Genomic DNA, 12,883 nt, shown 5'->3' with positions numbered 1-12,883 from the left:
CTTCATCTGCTTTGTTTTTTAAATTCCACATAGGAGTGAAATCATATGATATTTGCCTTTCTCTGAATGACTTATTTTACTTAGCATATATATTTGCTACTTTCTACATATTTGCAAAGTTAACTTTTACTCCATTCTTAGTGATTTCAAGTTAATGCTGTATTATTACTACCTTTTATTTCTTTATGGTTATATGAGCATGGAGAAAATGAGGAAGATTGCATACCAACTTGGTAACACAGATTCCCTGGAGTGGGTGGCAGGGAGAAGCAAGCAAAAAAGAAAAATCTTGCACACCATATACAAAAATAGACTCAAAATGGATTAAAGATCTAAATGTGAAACCTAAAGCCATAAAAATCCTAAAAGAGAGCACAAGCAGTAATTTCTCTATGAGCTGTACCAACATTTTCCTAGACATGTCTCCTAAGGCAAGGGAAATAAAGCAAAAATAAACTTCAATGACATAAAAATAAAAGGCTCTTACGCAATAAAGGATATGTTGTTTAGAGTTATCAACAAAACAGAAAGAAAATCTACTGAATGCAAGAATATATTTACAAATGATATATCTGATAAGGGGTTAATATCTAAAATATGTAAAGAACGGATACAACTCAACAAAAAAGCCAAACAATCTGATTAAAAAATGGGCAGAGGACACAAGTAGATGTTTTTCCAAAGAAGACATACAGTTGGCCAATAGACACATGAAAGGGTGTTTAACATCATTAATTATCAGAGAAATGCAAATCAAAAATCACAATGAGGTATCACCTCATGCTTGTTAGAATGGCTGAAATGAAAAACATGACACAAGTGTTGGCAAGGATGTAGAGAAAAACAAATCTTTATGCACTCTTGGTGGGAATAGGAATTGGCACAGACATTCTGGAAAACAGTGTGGAGGTACTGAAAACATGAGAATAATGATCCAATAATTCTGCTACGGGGTATTCTACTGGGTAACAAGGGAAAATGAAAACACTAATTGAGAAAGATAAATGCACTCCTATGTTTATTGCAGCATTATTTACAATAGCCAAGACATAGAAGCAACATAAGTGCCTATCAATAGACAAATGGATAAGGAAAATGTAGTATATACAAAATGGAATATTATTACACAGGCTTAAAAAGTATGAGATCTTGCCATTTGCAACAACATGGATGGACCTAGAGGGTATTATGCTAAGTGAAATAAGTCAGACTGAGAAAGACAAATACCAAATGTATCCACTCATAAGTGGAATCTAAAAAAAAAAAAATGAATAAACAAACCAAAAGCAGAATCAGGCCTATAAATACAGAGAACAGACTGATGATTGCTGGGATCAGGGGGGTGGTAGGGCAAAATGAGTGAAGGGAAGAGGAAGATACAGCCCTTCAGTTATGGATTAACTGGAATACTTATGGAATAAGTAAGTCACAGGAATAAAAAGCTGAGCATAAGGAATACAATCAATGATATTGTAATAATCATATAATGGGGGCAGACGGTAGCTATACTTGTGAACATAGCATAATGTGTGAACTTGTCAGATCACTAAGTCATATACCTGAAACTAATGCAACACCGTGTGACAGCTGTACTTAAAAAAAAAAAATGGTTAAGATAAAAAAAAGAAAAAAGATTGCATATAAACAGTATAATATATGGGTATATGGGTGGCTCAGTTGGTTGAACATCTGACTCTTGATTTCAGCTCAGGTCACCATCTCATGGTTTGTGAGACTGAGTCCCAAGTCAGGCTTCGTGCTGACAGAGCAGAGTCTGCTTGGAATTCTCTCTCTCCCTCTCTCTCTGTCCCTCCCCCTGTGCATGCCCTCCCCTTCTCTCTGTCAAAATAAATGAACATTAAAAAAAAATTTGAAAGTAGGGGCGCCTGGGTGGCTCGGTCGGTTGAGCATCCAACTTTGACTCAGGTCATGATCTCTCTGTGAATTGAAAGCCCCGCGTCGGGCTCTGTGCTGACAGCTTGGAGCCTGGAGCCTGCTTCGGATTCTGTGTCTCCCTCTCTCTGTCCCTACCCTGCTCATGCTCTGTCTCTCTCTGCCCCTCAAAGATGAATAAACGTTAAAAAAAATTTAAAAAAAATTGGGGCGCCTGGGTGGCGCAGTCGGTTAAGCGTCCGACTTCAGCCAGGTCACGATCTCGCGGTCCGTGAGTTCGAGCCCTTCGTCAGGCTCTGGGCTGATGGCTCAGAGCCTGGAGCCTGTTTCCGATTGTGTGTCTCCCTCTCTCTCTGCCCCACCCCCGTTCATGCTCTGTCTCTCTCTGTCCCCCCCCCCCAAAAAAAATTAAAGTATAATATGCATAGTATAATAGGACCCCATTAATTAAAATTACATATGTATGTCAGTGTTAATGAAAAAATAGATCTACATCTGGTGAGTATAAAGTGAAAAAAGAAGGAGCAGCAACTGAAAGACATGAGGGCCTCATAAGTTCATGCCCTCAGCTGCCCCGTGAGGCAGATATCATTATCCCTATTCTAGAGACGACAGATGAATACTGAGAGAATGCCATAGTAATGTAATAAATGGAAAGCAGTATTTAACCTAGCTCTATCTATCTGACTCCAAGGCCCAGATGCTTTTCCACTATGAATAATCCTTTTCTCCTTCACTTCTGAATCCCTCTCCTTTCCGTCTGTCTTCTGAGTATAGGTCTTTTCATGCTTCTGTTTCTAGGTCTGTTTTCTTAACTCATTCCCTTGTTGACAGTCTGTTCCAAGCTCCTCCAATCATCCATTCATCATATAATTATTGAGCATGTACTATGTGCCAGGTACTTTTCTAGGCCTTATCAATGAACCAACGAGACCAAAGTTCTTGGCCTCTGGGAGCTTACATCTCAGGGCTTGTCCATGGGGAGACAGGCAACCAAACAGATCATCATGTAAAACACGGAGCATGTCAGGTACTGAGAATTGCTAAGGAGAAAAATGAAGCATGGAAAGGGGAAGGTAGTGTTGGGGTGTTGGTAGTCATCAGACAGATCTGGGAAGGGTGGGATGGAAAGAAGCCTGGGGGTATTTGGGAGAAAGCATTTCTAGTAGAGTGAGCAGCCAGCACAAAGGTCCCAAGCTGGGTGACCACTTGGTATCCTGAAGGAGCCAGGTCAAGGCCTGTGTGAACAGATCACAGAATAGAGGTCAAAGGCACATTGCACAGGGCCTTGCAGGCCAATAAGGACTTGTGAAGTTCTAATAAGGATAGCAAACACCTTTTGAGCTGCTACTAGGTGCTAGGAACTCTTCTAGGTGCTTTACACCTATAGGCTTGTTTGCCTGTTGAACAAAGTCCTGACTCCTGAGCCAGTCATTCAAGGGCTCCACTGTCTGCTATCCTGGCTTACCTCCCATTGTCCCCTAGGACCAGCCCATGGTTTCCCACCCTAGACATTAAAAGGAATGATCACAGACCTGTCAGGGGCAGTGGCCCTTTAGTCTTCTCCAGGGAATTTATGGCTTCAGAGGGTCAAATTATTCCACCATGACTGATGTCATAGAGGCTCAAGTATGTCAATGAGATGCTGGTGTAATAAATTAACATTATGAAATAACTGCCATGGGCATGAGGTCTTTACGTTCCCCAGCCAGGCTTTCCTCCCCTGGTTGATTCAGAAGTCAGAAAGTCGATACATGAATTTGGAATTAGGGAAAGCAGATGTGGTTTGTGACCTGATGTGGGCCTGCCAATACCTGTCCTCACCTTAGGTCTAGACCTACCAGGGGAGCCATCACATGGGTCGGTGAGACCAGGCTCCTTCCTTTTGACAGGCATGAGTGGGTTTATCAACCAGGCCTCAGCATTCCTTTTCTTTGTCTCTGTTGTGAACAGCTGCTTTCTGACTGACAGTCTTTAGCATGGGTCTTATTTAAGATAACTCTGCCATCTCTGCTTTGGCCCTGGATGAGTTCATTTGATTTTTACTCCCACAGGCGACTTTATTTCTGTCTCTTGGGGGTTTGGTCACAGATACTGCAGCCCCCCAGGGGCAACCAGGAAGAATACTGGACCCAGGCACACAGGGTTCAGAAGATGTGTCTGTCTGCCCTCCAGTTACTTCACCTGGGTATCTTAAAACCTACCTTGAAGGGGACTGGCCCTGGGACACACTGTGACCTACTGGAACACACCTCTGGCCCCTGCCTGCTCCTTTCCCTAGCTGCGATGCTCTGCCTCATCTCTGCCATTGAAATCCCACCTCCTAACGGCTGAGTAGACCTGCGGAGGGTGGTCTGAATACCTCTGCTGCCTGTGTCAAACCCTGATCTCCATCCACAGCCCATTTACAAACGTGCCTTTCCTGTTGTATCATTTGCTCCTACGAGGCTAGCACCACACTAATCAACCCTAGTTTCCTCACATCTTTTAGCCTGGTGCTGTATACCTAGCACGTACTTGATTTTGTTGAAAAATGAAAGCAAGAGGGAGAAATTCCATGTTATGACTATAAAATGCAAAAAGAAAAAAAACTAATAAATTCTTGTGTTTTCAGGCTTACACAGTGCTTTTCTCTACAACATTTGTTTATCTTTACAATAACTCTGTAGAGGGGAGCTTCTGTCTCTTTAAAGTAAATCAGGTTTTTGTCTTAAATTTCCATTACATTTTATCTTAGAGCCTCTGGACCGAGAAGATAAAATCTGGTGAGTTGTGTTCTGGTATGTAAGAGGAGAGGGTCGAGAACAAAGAATGGGGTCTGGGGAGGAAGGAGCCTGGCCAGAGAGCTGGTCTGAGGTGGAAAAAACAGCATCAATGAAGCAAAAGTGGAAAATGGAAGGCAGGCCCTGGGGCTTGTCTGGGCAGCTGGCTGGGGAAGATTAGCCCCCCTGGAGTTGGTAGATATCCAACTGCACCAAAGCTAGGAGCCCCTGAAAGGAGTGAATGGCAGTTTTCTTCCTCTCTTTTCATTGTGAAAGGATACTTTTCAAAGAAAAGGTAAAATCATGGCTCTAGAAGCAATGGAATGAACAAGTCTTAAAGATTTTATTGGCTTATTATTTAGATGTAGGAACCAGTTGTTAGAACCGGTTGAAAGGACAGAAAGCATGTACTTCTTTGTAGTCAAGGAATGTCAGAAGATTGTGCAAATGGAATGAACCTGGCTTTTCCAGAGGAAGGAGGATTGTCCCTCAGGAGATGGGAGTCTTTTGCATATCTATAGACAAGGAATATTTTGAATTGCTGTCAGTTCTTGATAACTTTAAATAACACCTGAAGGGTGTGATCTAGACAAGCAGGTAGTTTTCCATGGAAGCACAAATTCTCCCTACATCATTTCACAGATTCTAAAATTGAGCGCTTAGTGGAGCAGAAGAAATCCACAGCACTGGGCAAGTTACTTCACCTGAGTCTCCGTTTCCTTATTTGTAATGCAAGGTTGACACTACTAACTGGTCCAGTTGTTGTAAGCATTAATGAGACAATGCTTTTAGGAAGGTGTCACAGTGCCCAGGATGTAATAGGGTATTTAATAAATATTAGCTATTTTTACTGTTCTGTTTGGGAGACATTAAACTCCACAGGTGGAATGATGATGGCAAAATGAATGAATGTGGAGACTTTATGCTCTTTATAAATGTAGAGTCAGGAGCAACTAGCATATGTACATTTAGATGTATATCTAGTTCTGTCTATTTAAGAAGTCTCCTAGGAGGAAGATCCTTGCCTCAGTATTTTTTCTTTCTCTCATCTTGATGATCATGGAGTCAGGGAAGTTGGTGACCTTTCTAGTGGCCTGATTTGGATCATCTACAGGTAACTTCCCTTACAAAATTCTTCCATGGAAGTGTTTGTATAGTTAAAGGCACACACACACACACAAGAGCCAAGTGCACTTCACACACTGTTCTCATACCTGTTACCACCTGCATAGTCTAAATCATAGCTTTACTTGCCTAACTCACCTCCTTATATCCATTCTTTCCTGGCCCCCCTCCTGTCCTCTATGTAGAAGCCCATGTGATTGTAACATGTAAACTGGAGCAAATCACTGCCTTTATTAATAAACTTTAATAGTGTGACATTGTATTTGTAATGAAATCCAACCTCCTTCATAAGGACTATGAGACCCTATGTGAACAGATTCTTGCCTGTTTCTCCAACTGCCTGATTAACCAGGCTGTTAATTCTGTTAATTCCTGTTGCTGTCCATATTCCTGCCACCTGCTGTTCATGTCCCTGCTGTCCACACCTCACTGTGTCCCCTCTTCTGGAATTCTCTTCTCTCTGTTCTTGACAGTGGCTGCTCCTTGTCACTTACCTCCTCAAAAAGGACTTTCCTGGGGTGCCTGGGTGGCTCAGTCGGTTGAGTGTCCAAGTTCAGCTCAGGTCATAATCTCACGGTTTGTGGGTTTGAGCCCTGCGTCGGGCTCTGTGCTGACAGCTTGGAGCCTGGAGCCTGCTTCGGATTCTGTGTCCTCCTCTCTCTCTGCCCGTCCCCAGCTTGCACTCTGTCTCTCTCTCAAAAATAAATAAAACATTTAAAAAAATTAAAAGAAAAAGGACTTTCCTGACCACCCCACTTAAAGTAGGCTTACCACACCTCCCCATCCTATAGTTTACTCTCTAAGCCTCATTGTGTCTTTTCAAACCCTTTTGCAATTATATTTTTTCTGCCACTCCATTGGAGTACCAGCTCCATGATTCTGTCTTGTTCCCTGCTGTATGCTCAGACTGCACAGTGGGCAATGTACATCTTTGGTGAATAAATAAAAATCTCTTAGAGTTGATAAATCTTTCATGTCTAATGACAGGCAAAATAAATATTCACTTTATTATTGCTGACAGGAATGTAAATTGAGACAGCTTATCTGAAAAGAAACTTGGTAATGTGTATCAAGGGCCTTTAAAATGCTCCATTTTGTTTCCACTCCATTCCATAGAAATCAATTATAAGATAATCAGAGAGGGGCGCCTAGATGGCTCAGTCAGTTAAGTGTCTGACTTTGGTTCAGGTCACGATCTCATGGCTTGTGGGTTCAAGCCCTGCATCGGGCTCTGTGCTGACAGCTCAGAGCCTGGAGCCTGCTTCAGTTTCTGTGTCTCCCTCTCTCCCTGCCCCACCCCTGCTTGTGCTCTGTGTCTCTCTCTTTCAAAAATAAATAAACATTAAAAAAAATTAAAAATATAAAATAATCAGAGATGTAGTACAAGATTTAATGACAAGATACAGACTTTGTTGTTGTTAAAGATGAATAGTTTGAAATAAATCAACCAACAATGGGGATGTGATTAAAGTACTCTCAGTATGGAATATTGCACATTATTAAAAAACATGTCTTCAGGGGCGCCTGGGTGACTCAGTTGGTTAAGTGTCCAACTTCAGCTCAGATCATGATCTTGTGGTTCATGAGTTCTTGCCCCACATCAGGCTGTCTGCTGTAAGTACAAAGCCCACTTCAGATCCTCTGTCCGCCCCCTCTCTCGGCCCCTCCTCTCTCTCTGTCTCTCTTTCCCTCAAAAGTAAACATAAAAAAAAAGACCAAAAAACCCCCACATCTTCAATGGTGAGTAAAAAGGCAGAATGGAAAACTTTGTATTTCAATTTTGCCTGAAAATATATATGTATAGAAAAACCCCAAGGAAATAACTACTATGTTATATGTTACTAGGTAGTTAGATTCAGGATGATTTTAATTTTCTTTTTACTCTTGGATATTAGAGTTTTCTAAAATGAGCTGCAATTTTATAATCTGAATAAAACATAGATTAAAAAAATAAAGACTCAATAAATCTGGCCTCATTTTTATCTGTCTGAGTTGCTGTGAATGTGCCACACCAATTAAAATTAACTCTGCTATTTTTTCTAAAATGTATCTAGGCCTACCTTAGTGGGTCAATGAAATAGTCCCTCCAACAAACAAACAAAAATAACCTCTGATATGGGATTTTATTGCCTTATTCTGTCTACCACTTAAGAAAGCTACTTGATCTATGACTCTCATTTCTGGAATTCCTTAGTTATGTGTTCATTTTACAAATATTTGAGTGTCAACTTTTTGCAAGAGTAGTGTATGTACAATATGAAAGTAATTCTAGATAGGACTCCTGCTGTGAAGAGACATCTACTTCATATGTTACTCCTTTCAAACTTACTTCAAAGTCAAGTGAAACCCCTTAGAGCGTTGTGTTGTATTTATAGCTTCCCTGGCTGGCTCTGGCAGGACCAAGAGCTACCAACCTTCACATCCAGGAGCACTCAGACAGCCTGGCAGGAAACAGAGTGAGGACAAATTATTCTTAGTTGAAGTTTAGAAAGCATTAGCTGCCTTGTCAAGACTGGAATGAGAAGGTCATGATGTCGCTGCCTGGAAGGGTTTCCAGTTCACTGCTACTACTGATGTGAGATTAACCCAGTGATAACTGGGGCTAAAAATACAGATGAAAGACCTTGAGGACAGCAATACGACTTTCACTTACATATACACACATAATATACATTGTATATTATAAGCTATTTACATAAAGCTACAATGATGGCCCCTGACCTCTTTTATGCTTCTCAATGTGACCCCTGAGAAAATGACAGAGTACTATGGCTCTGTGTCCCCCTCTTCCTGTTCCAGAGACACCAGCCTAGAGCCATCAGCAGCAGAATATCCTTGTTTAAATGAGCAATGGAGGAGAGGTGATGGGGTAGGCTGGGAATGGGAAAGTTTAACCACATGCAATTTTCAGGTTCTGTCAAGTCAGTGCTACGAAAATTGCTTTCCCTAGGGCCAGTGATGAAAGGTGTATCCTCCCCCAGAAATCCTGACTTGGGATATAGAACGGGGATATTGGAGAGGGGAGTTCAGAAGGTAAACCCTATATTTTAGACCTGCCATAGAAAAGTAAAATGACTGAAAGAAGAAAAAAAAATTGAAATTACATCTCATTTTTTTAAATGTTTTTTTTTTATTTATGACATTAAGAGAGAGACAGAGCATGAGCAGGGGAGGGGCAGAGAGAGAGGGAGACACAGAATCCGAAGCAGGCTCCAGGCTCTGAGCTGTCAGCACAGAGCCTGATGTGGGGCTCGAAGTCACAGACCACGAGATCATGACCTGAGCTGAAGTCGGACACTCAACCGACTGAGCCACCCAGATGCCCCTCACATCTCATTTTTTGGTGCCCTATGTTCTGCATTCTAGAAAAACCCAAATTAATTAAAATACCACAATGAGACCGGGTTTTATAAAACATCTTTTACTTAAAATGAAGCCTCTTAGGGGCTGTCAACATGGATGTATGTGTTACACACGAATAAAGCGAAGTTAAATCATGACATGAAATTAATGCCAGAGAGTGCTTTGCAACCATTTTATGAGAAATAAATATTACTGTTTTAAACCCCAGTTCTTCTCTACTGAGGTTGAATCCTGATAACTGAAAACTCCTTTGAGTCGAGAGAGCATTTGGACTGGGATATGCAAAACGGACACGGAGCTCAGTTTGGGAGGAGTTGGTGGGTCAGTCTCGGGAGTGGAAGGCAATGAGGGAGCGAGAGAGGAAGGGCACCGACAAGACTGGCCAGATGATGAGGGCTGCAGATGGGTGGTTGACTGTTAAGAAAGATGTCTCAGGGTCAAAACTGAGGTTGTCCATGTTAATGTGATGTAAACCTGCCATTACTTCCACCTTTTGCAACTCTTCAGCTGCATTAACTTTTGAGCAGGGTGACCATGAAATTATAAGCTCTCTGGGAATTCAGAGAAATCTAGGAAGGTCACTGGGCTTTTAATAGGGTATGGAATGGAGGTTTGACCAATTCTATCTAGCAGGGAAATCTGAGCAGCTGGCTGCATCACCTAAGGCAATTTAACATGAGTGGACTTTATATACACTTACATGTCATTCTTCCCTACTCCATTCCCTTGAAATTCACATATTTCTAAACAAGGAGATGGAAATAGAGATGCAAATCATATATAAACAGTTGAATTTCTGCTTGAAAGTAAAAAACCTCAGTCAGTATCTTTCATACTGCTTTCTGCCTTCTCTTTCTGCATTTGGATAAGTCCTTATTGCAGTGGTCTCCCAGACAGCAGCCAGAAGATAAAGAACAGGCTCAATGTGCAACTGGGAATCTTGGGAAGTGAGGTGGTCTTAGTAATACATATTCTTGTCCCACCAGCCTGTGGAGGTAGAAAAAGTTAATGAGAAATGGGGAGTCTGTTGAAGTGGATAAACAGAGTCTCAAAAATTATGTTACTACTTACTTCCAGGGTAGAGTCTGATGAAAAGTTTTCGGACCTCATCATACACCCAAATCAGAATGGCATATGGCACAGCCACAAACCAGTACTGAGGCCTGGAAGCAGGAGGGAGGAAAGTCAGTCTGAGTGCATCCAAAGAAAAGGCCCAGCTTCCTGCCCATGGGCAGAGGGCTTCTTGTTCATTTTCTCTGCCTTACTGGACAGAACAATATTGGGTCATATAGTGTAAAACTGGGAAGCTTCTTATTTTACCAGACTGTGACTGGTAGAAGCAACATCTGCCTATGAAGTGTCCTATTAGATGAGGGTAGAGCTGGGATGGTGAAACCCATTTCCTCTTCTGGGAAAACTAGCAGGTCTAAGTCTCTAATATAGCACAGATTCAGTCTTACCTCTTTTGAAAGCCTGGAGAGGAAAGAGTTCCCTGGAATCCTAATGTTCACTTAGGCTGTGACAGCTCAGAATATGGCTATCTCTGGAGCGCCTGGCTGGCTCAGTCAGTTAAGCGTCCGATTTCGGCTCAGGTCATGATCTCACGGTTCGTGAGTTCAAGCCCCACATTGGGCTTTCTGCCATCAGCAGGAGCCCGCTTCAGATCCCCTTCTCCCTCTTTCTCTGCCCCTCCACACTCACTCTTTCTCTCTTTCAAAAATACATAAACATTAAAAAAAATAATAACAGGGCTGGCTCTTTCCTGCCCACTGTTGAAGAGAAACTCACCGGAGCATCGTGAAATTCAGGGCTGTGACACTTCCAAGCCCATAGGAGAGGATTAAAGCAATGATAATCTGTGAGGCAATCCCCAGCCAGATGACTTTATTTCTACAAGAAACATAAAAGCAAACAGATTCTGAATTCACGTGGCCACAGGGCCACACACCGGTGGAGTCACAGGCATGACCCTCATCATTCCTGTGTCGAAGGCCCAGGACTGAACTATAAGGCTGGATGTGGGCAGTACCTAAAGAGGCCCTGCTGGAAGATGGAGTTCCTTCTGGTTTTCCTGATGAGCACATCCGCTATCTGCTGGACCATGATGCCAACAAAGAAAGCTGTGTAGCCTGTCCATTCTAAGTATTTCCTCTGGTACCATGTCTGTCAATGGACAAAGAGGAGACCGTGAGACCCCAGATGGAAAACTTGAAGGAGATTTCCATGCAGTTCTATAAAGCTTTACTTTCTCCCCACCTCACCATGATTGACAAAGGATCATCTCCTTGTGCTTGGAAAGAAACTTTATTTTCTTTAACCAGTTGAGTAGGGAAAGATGCTAACTTAATTGATATGGCCGAACTGTGGGTGTTGTTGGACTGGTTACTCCTCCAAAACAATTGCAAAGCCAAAGTAAGAAAAGTGACCTCAAGGCATGTGATTCAAGAGAGAAGGCTGAGTCCTGGCAAAGGCCAAACCAATGTAACCAAGGGGCCCACAAGCCCTATTAACTGAGAAAACTTTTACTTTCTCTGTCTCATTAAGGCTGTCCAGGGAATTGAAAGTTCTGCATGAGTCTGGACAAGGCCATGAGAGGAGGGGAGAAACAGGAGGACGTTGAAGGGAGAGTCTCCTTCCCTTACCCATTGCTGTCCGTAGCTGTCTTCTAAGTCATTCACATTGCCGTTTTCCCATTCTACCCGGAGGTCAGCAAGAATGCTGGGTTTAAAGCCCTCCTGCGCATACACGGTGAAATACACAACAAAAGCTCCCACAGCTTGCATGAGACCTAAAAGCACAAAAGAGGTAAGGGTAGAGGTTCTAGAATGACTTCAGAATTGCGTGTGCACTCATTCTCCTCTTGGTTTCTCCTCTCATCCCAACCCCACCCCAGAAGGAAAAACAGTTTCTGCCTGTAACTGGAATGCATTCTCTGGAAGGTCCCTCGTATGACAGGTGAGAGGTGCTCTCATCGTACCAATGTGCAGGTAAGAGTATATGGCAAGTTGCTGGTTCACCAGTCTGTCCTTCTTCTTATGGCGAGGCTTCCTGTTCATAATGTCACTTTCAGCTTTCTCATAAGCCAAGGCAATAGAGGGAATCTAGATGGGGAGAGAGTCTGTGAGGCCTAGCCCTGAAACACTGTGCTGTACCAACAGAGTGATAGTGGCAGTGGCATAGCCAGGGGCCTCAGGGTAGGTGGTGGGGTGGTGGATGATAATGGTGGTGGGGTTACGGGGTTATGGAACTGGTCTATCCAGGGTGTAGACAATGGGGGTGGATTGTCTCTAGAGAATTTAAAAACAGTTGGCTTTAGGGGCACCTAAGTGGCTCAGTCGATTAAGTGTCCAACTTTGGCTCAGGTCATGATCTCGTGGTTCATGAGTTCAAGCCCCACGTCGGGCTCTGTGCTGATAGCTTGGAACCTGGGGCCTGCTTTGGATTCTGTGTCTCCCTCTCTCTCTCTGCCCCTCCCCTGCTCGCGCTCTGTCCCTCTCTCTCAGAAATAAACATTAAAAAAAAAAGAAGAAGAAATTGAAAAGAGTAAGGGGGGGCGCCTGGGCGGCTCAGTCAGTTAAGCTTCTGACTTCAACTCAAGTCATGATCTCACTGTTTGTGGGTTTGAGCCCCATGTTGGGCTCTGTGCTGACAGTTCAGAGCCTGGAGCCTGCTTTGGATTCTGTGTCTCCCTCTTTCTCTGCCCCTCCCCAGCTCACACTTTGGCTCTCTCACTCTCTCTC

At 42.9% G+C, this 12,883-nt stretch overlaps 1 protein-coding gene across 1 annotated transcript in view; it reads right to left on the bottom strand.

Moving 5' to 3' along the window:
* Positions 1–8,926: 8,926 nt before the first annotated feature.
* The window catches only part of ATP12A (ATPase H+/K+ transporting non-gastric alpha2 subunit), a 28,991-nt gene continuing 25,034 nt past the window's right edge, over positions 8,927–12,883 (bottom strand). The window contains exons 18-23 of the mRNA XM_027064473.2: positions 12,121–12,244; positions 11,786–11,931; positions 11,173–11,306; positions 10,932–11,033; positions 10,215–10,306; positions 8,927–10,130 (exon numbers count right to left, since the gene is read on the bottom strand). Of these exons, the coding sequence (XP_026920274.1) occupies positions 10,102–10,130; positions 10,215–10,306; positions 10,932–11,033; positions 11,173–11,306; positions 11,786–11,931; positions 12,121–12,244 (627 nt within the window). The 3' untranslated portion in view covers positions 8,927–10,101. The remainder of the gene's footprint in view (positions 10,131–10,214; positions 10,307–10,931; positions 11,034–11,172; positions 11,307–11,785; positions 11,932–12,120; positions 12,245–12,883) is intronic.

This window comes from Acinonyx jubatus, chromosome A1 (assembly GCF_027475565.1).
Source record: "Acinonyx jubatus isolate Ajub_Pintada_27869175 chromosome A1, VMU_Ajub_asm_v1.0, whole genome shotgun sequence".
NCBI classification, from domain to species: Eukaryota; Metazoa; Chordata; class Mammalia; order Carnivora; family Felidae; genus Acinonyx; species Acinonyx jubatus.
The sequence above is the reverse complement of the archived record's forward strand: the minus strand, read 5'-3'. Positions and strand labels throughout refer to the sequence as shown.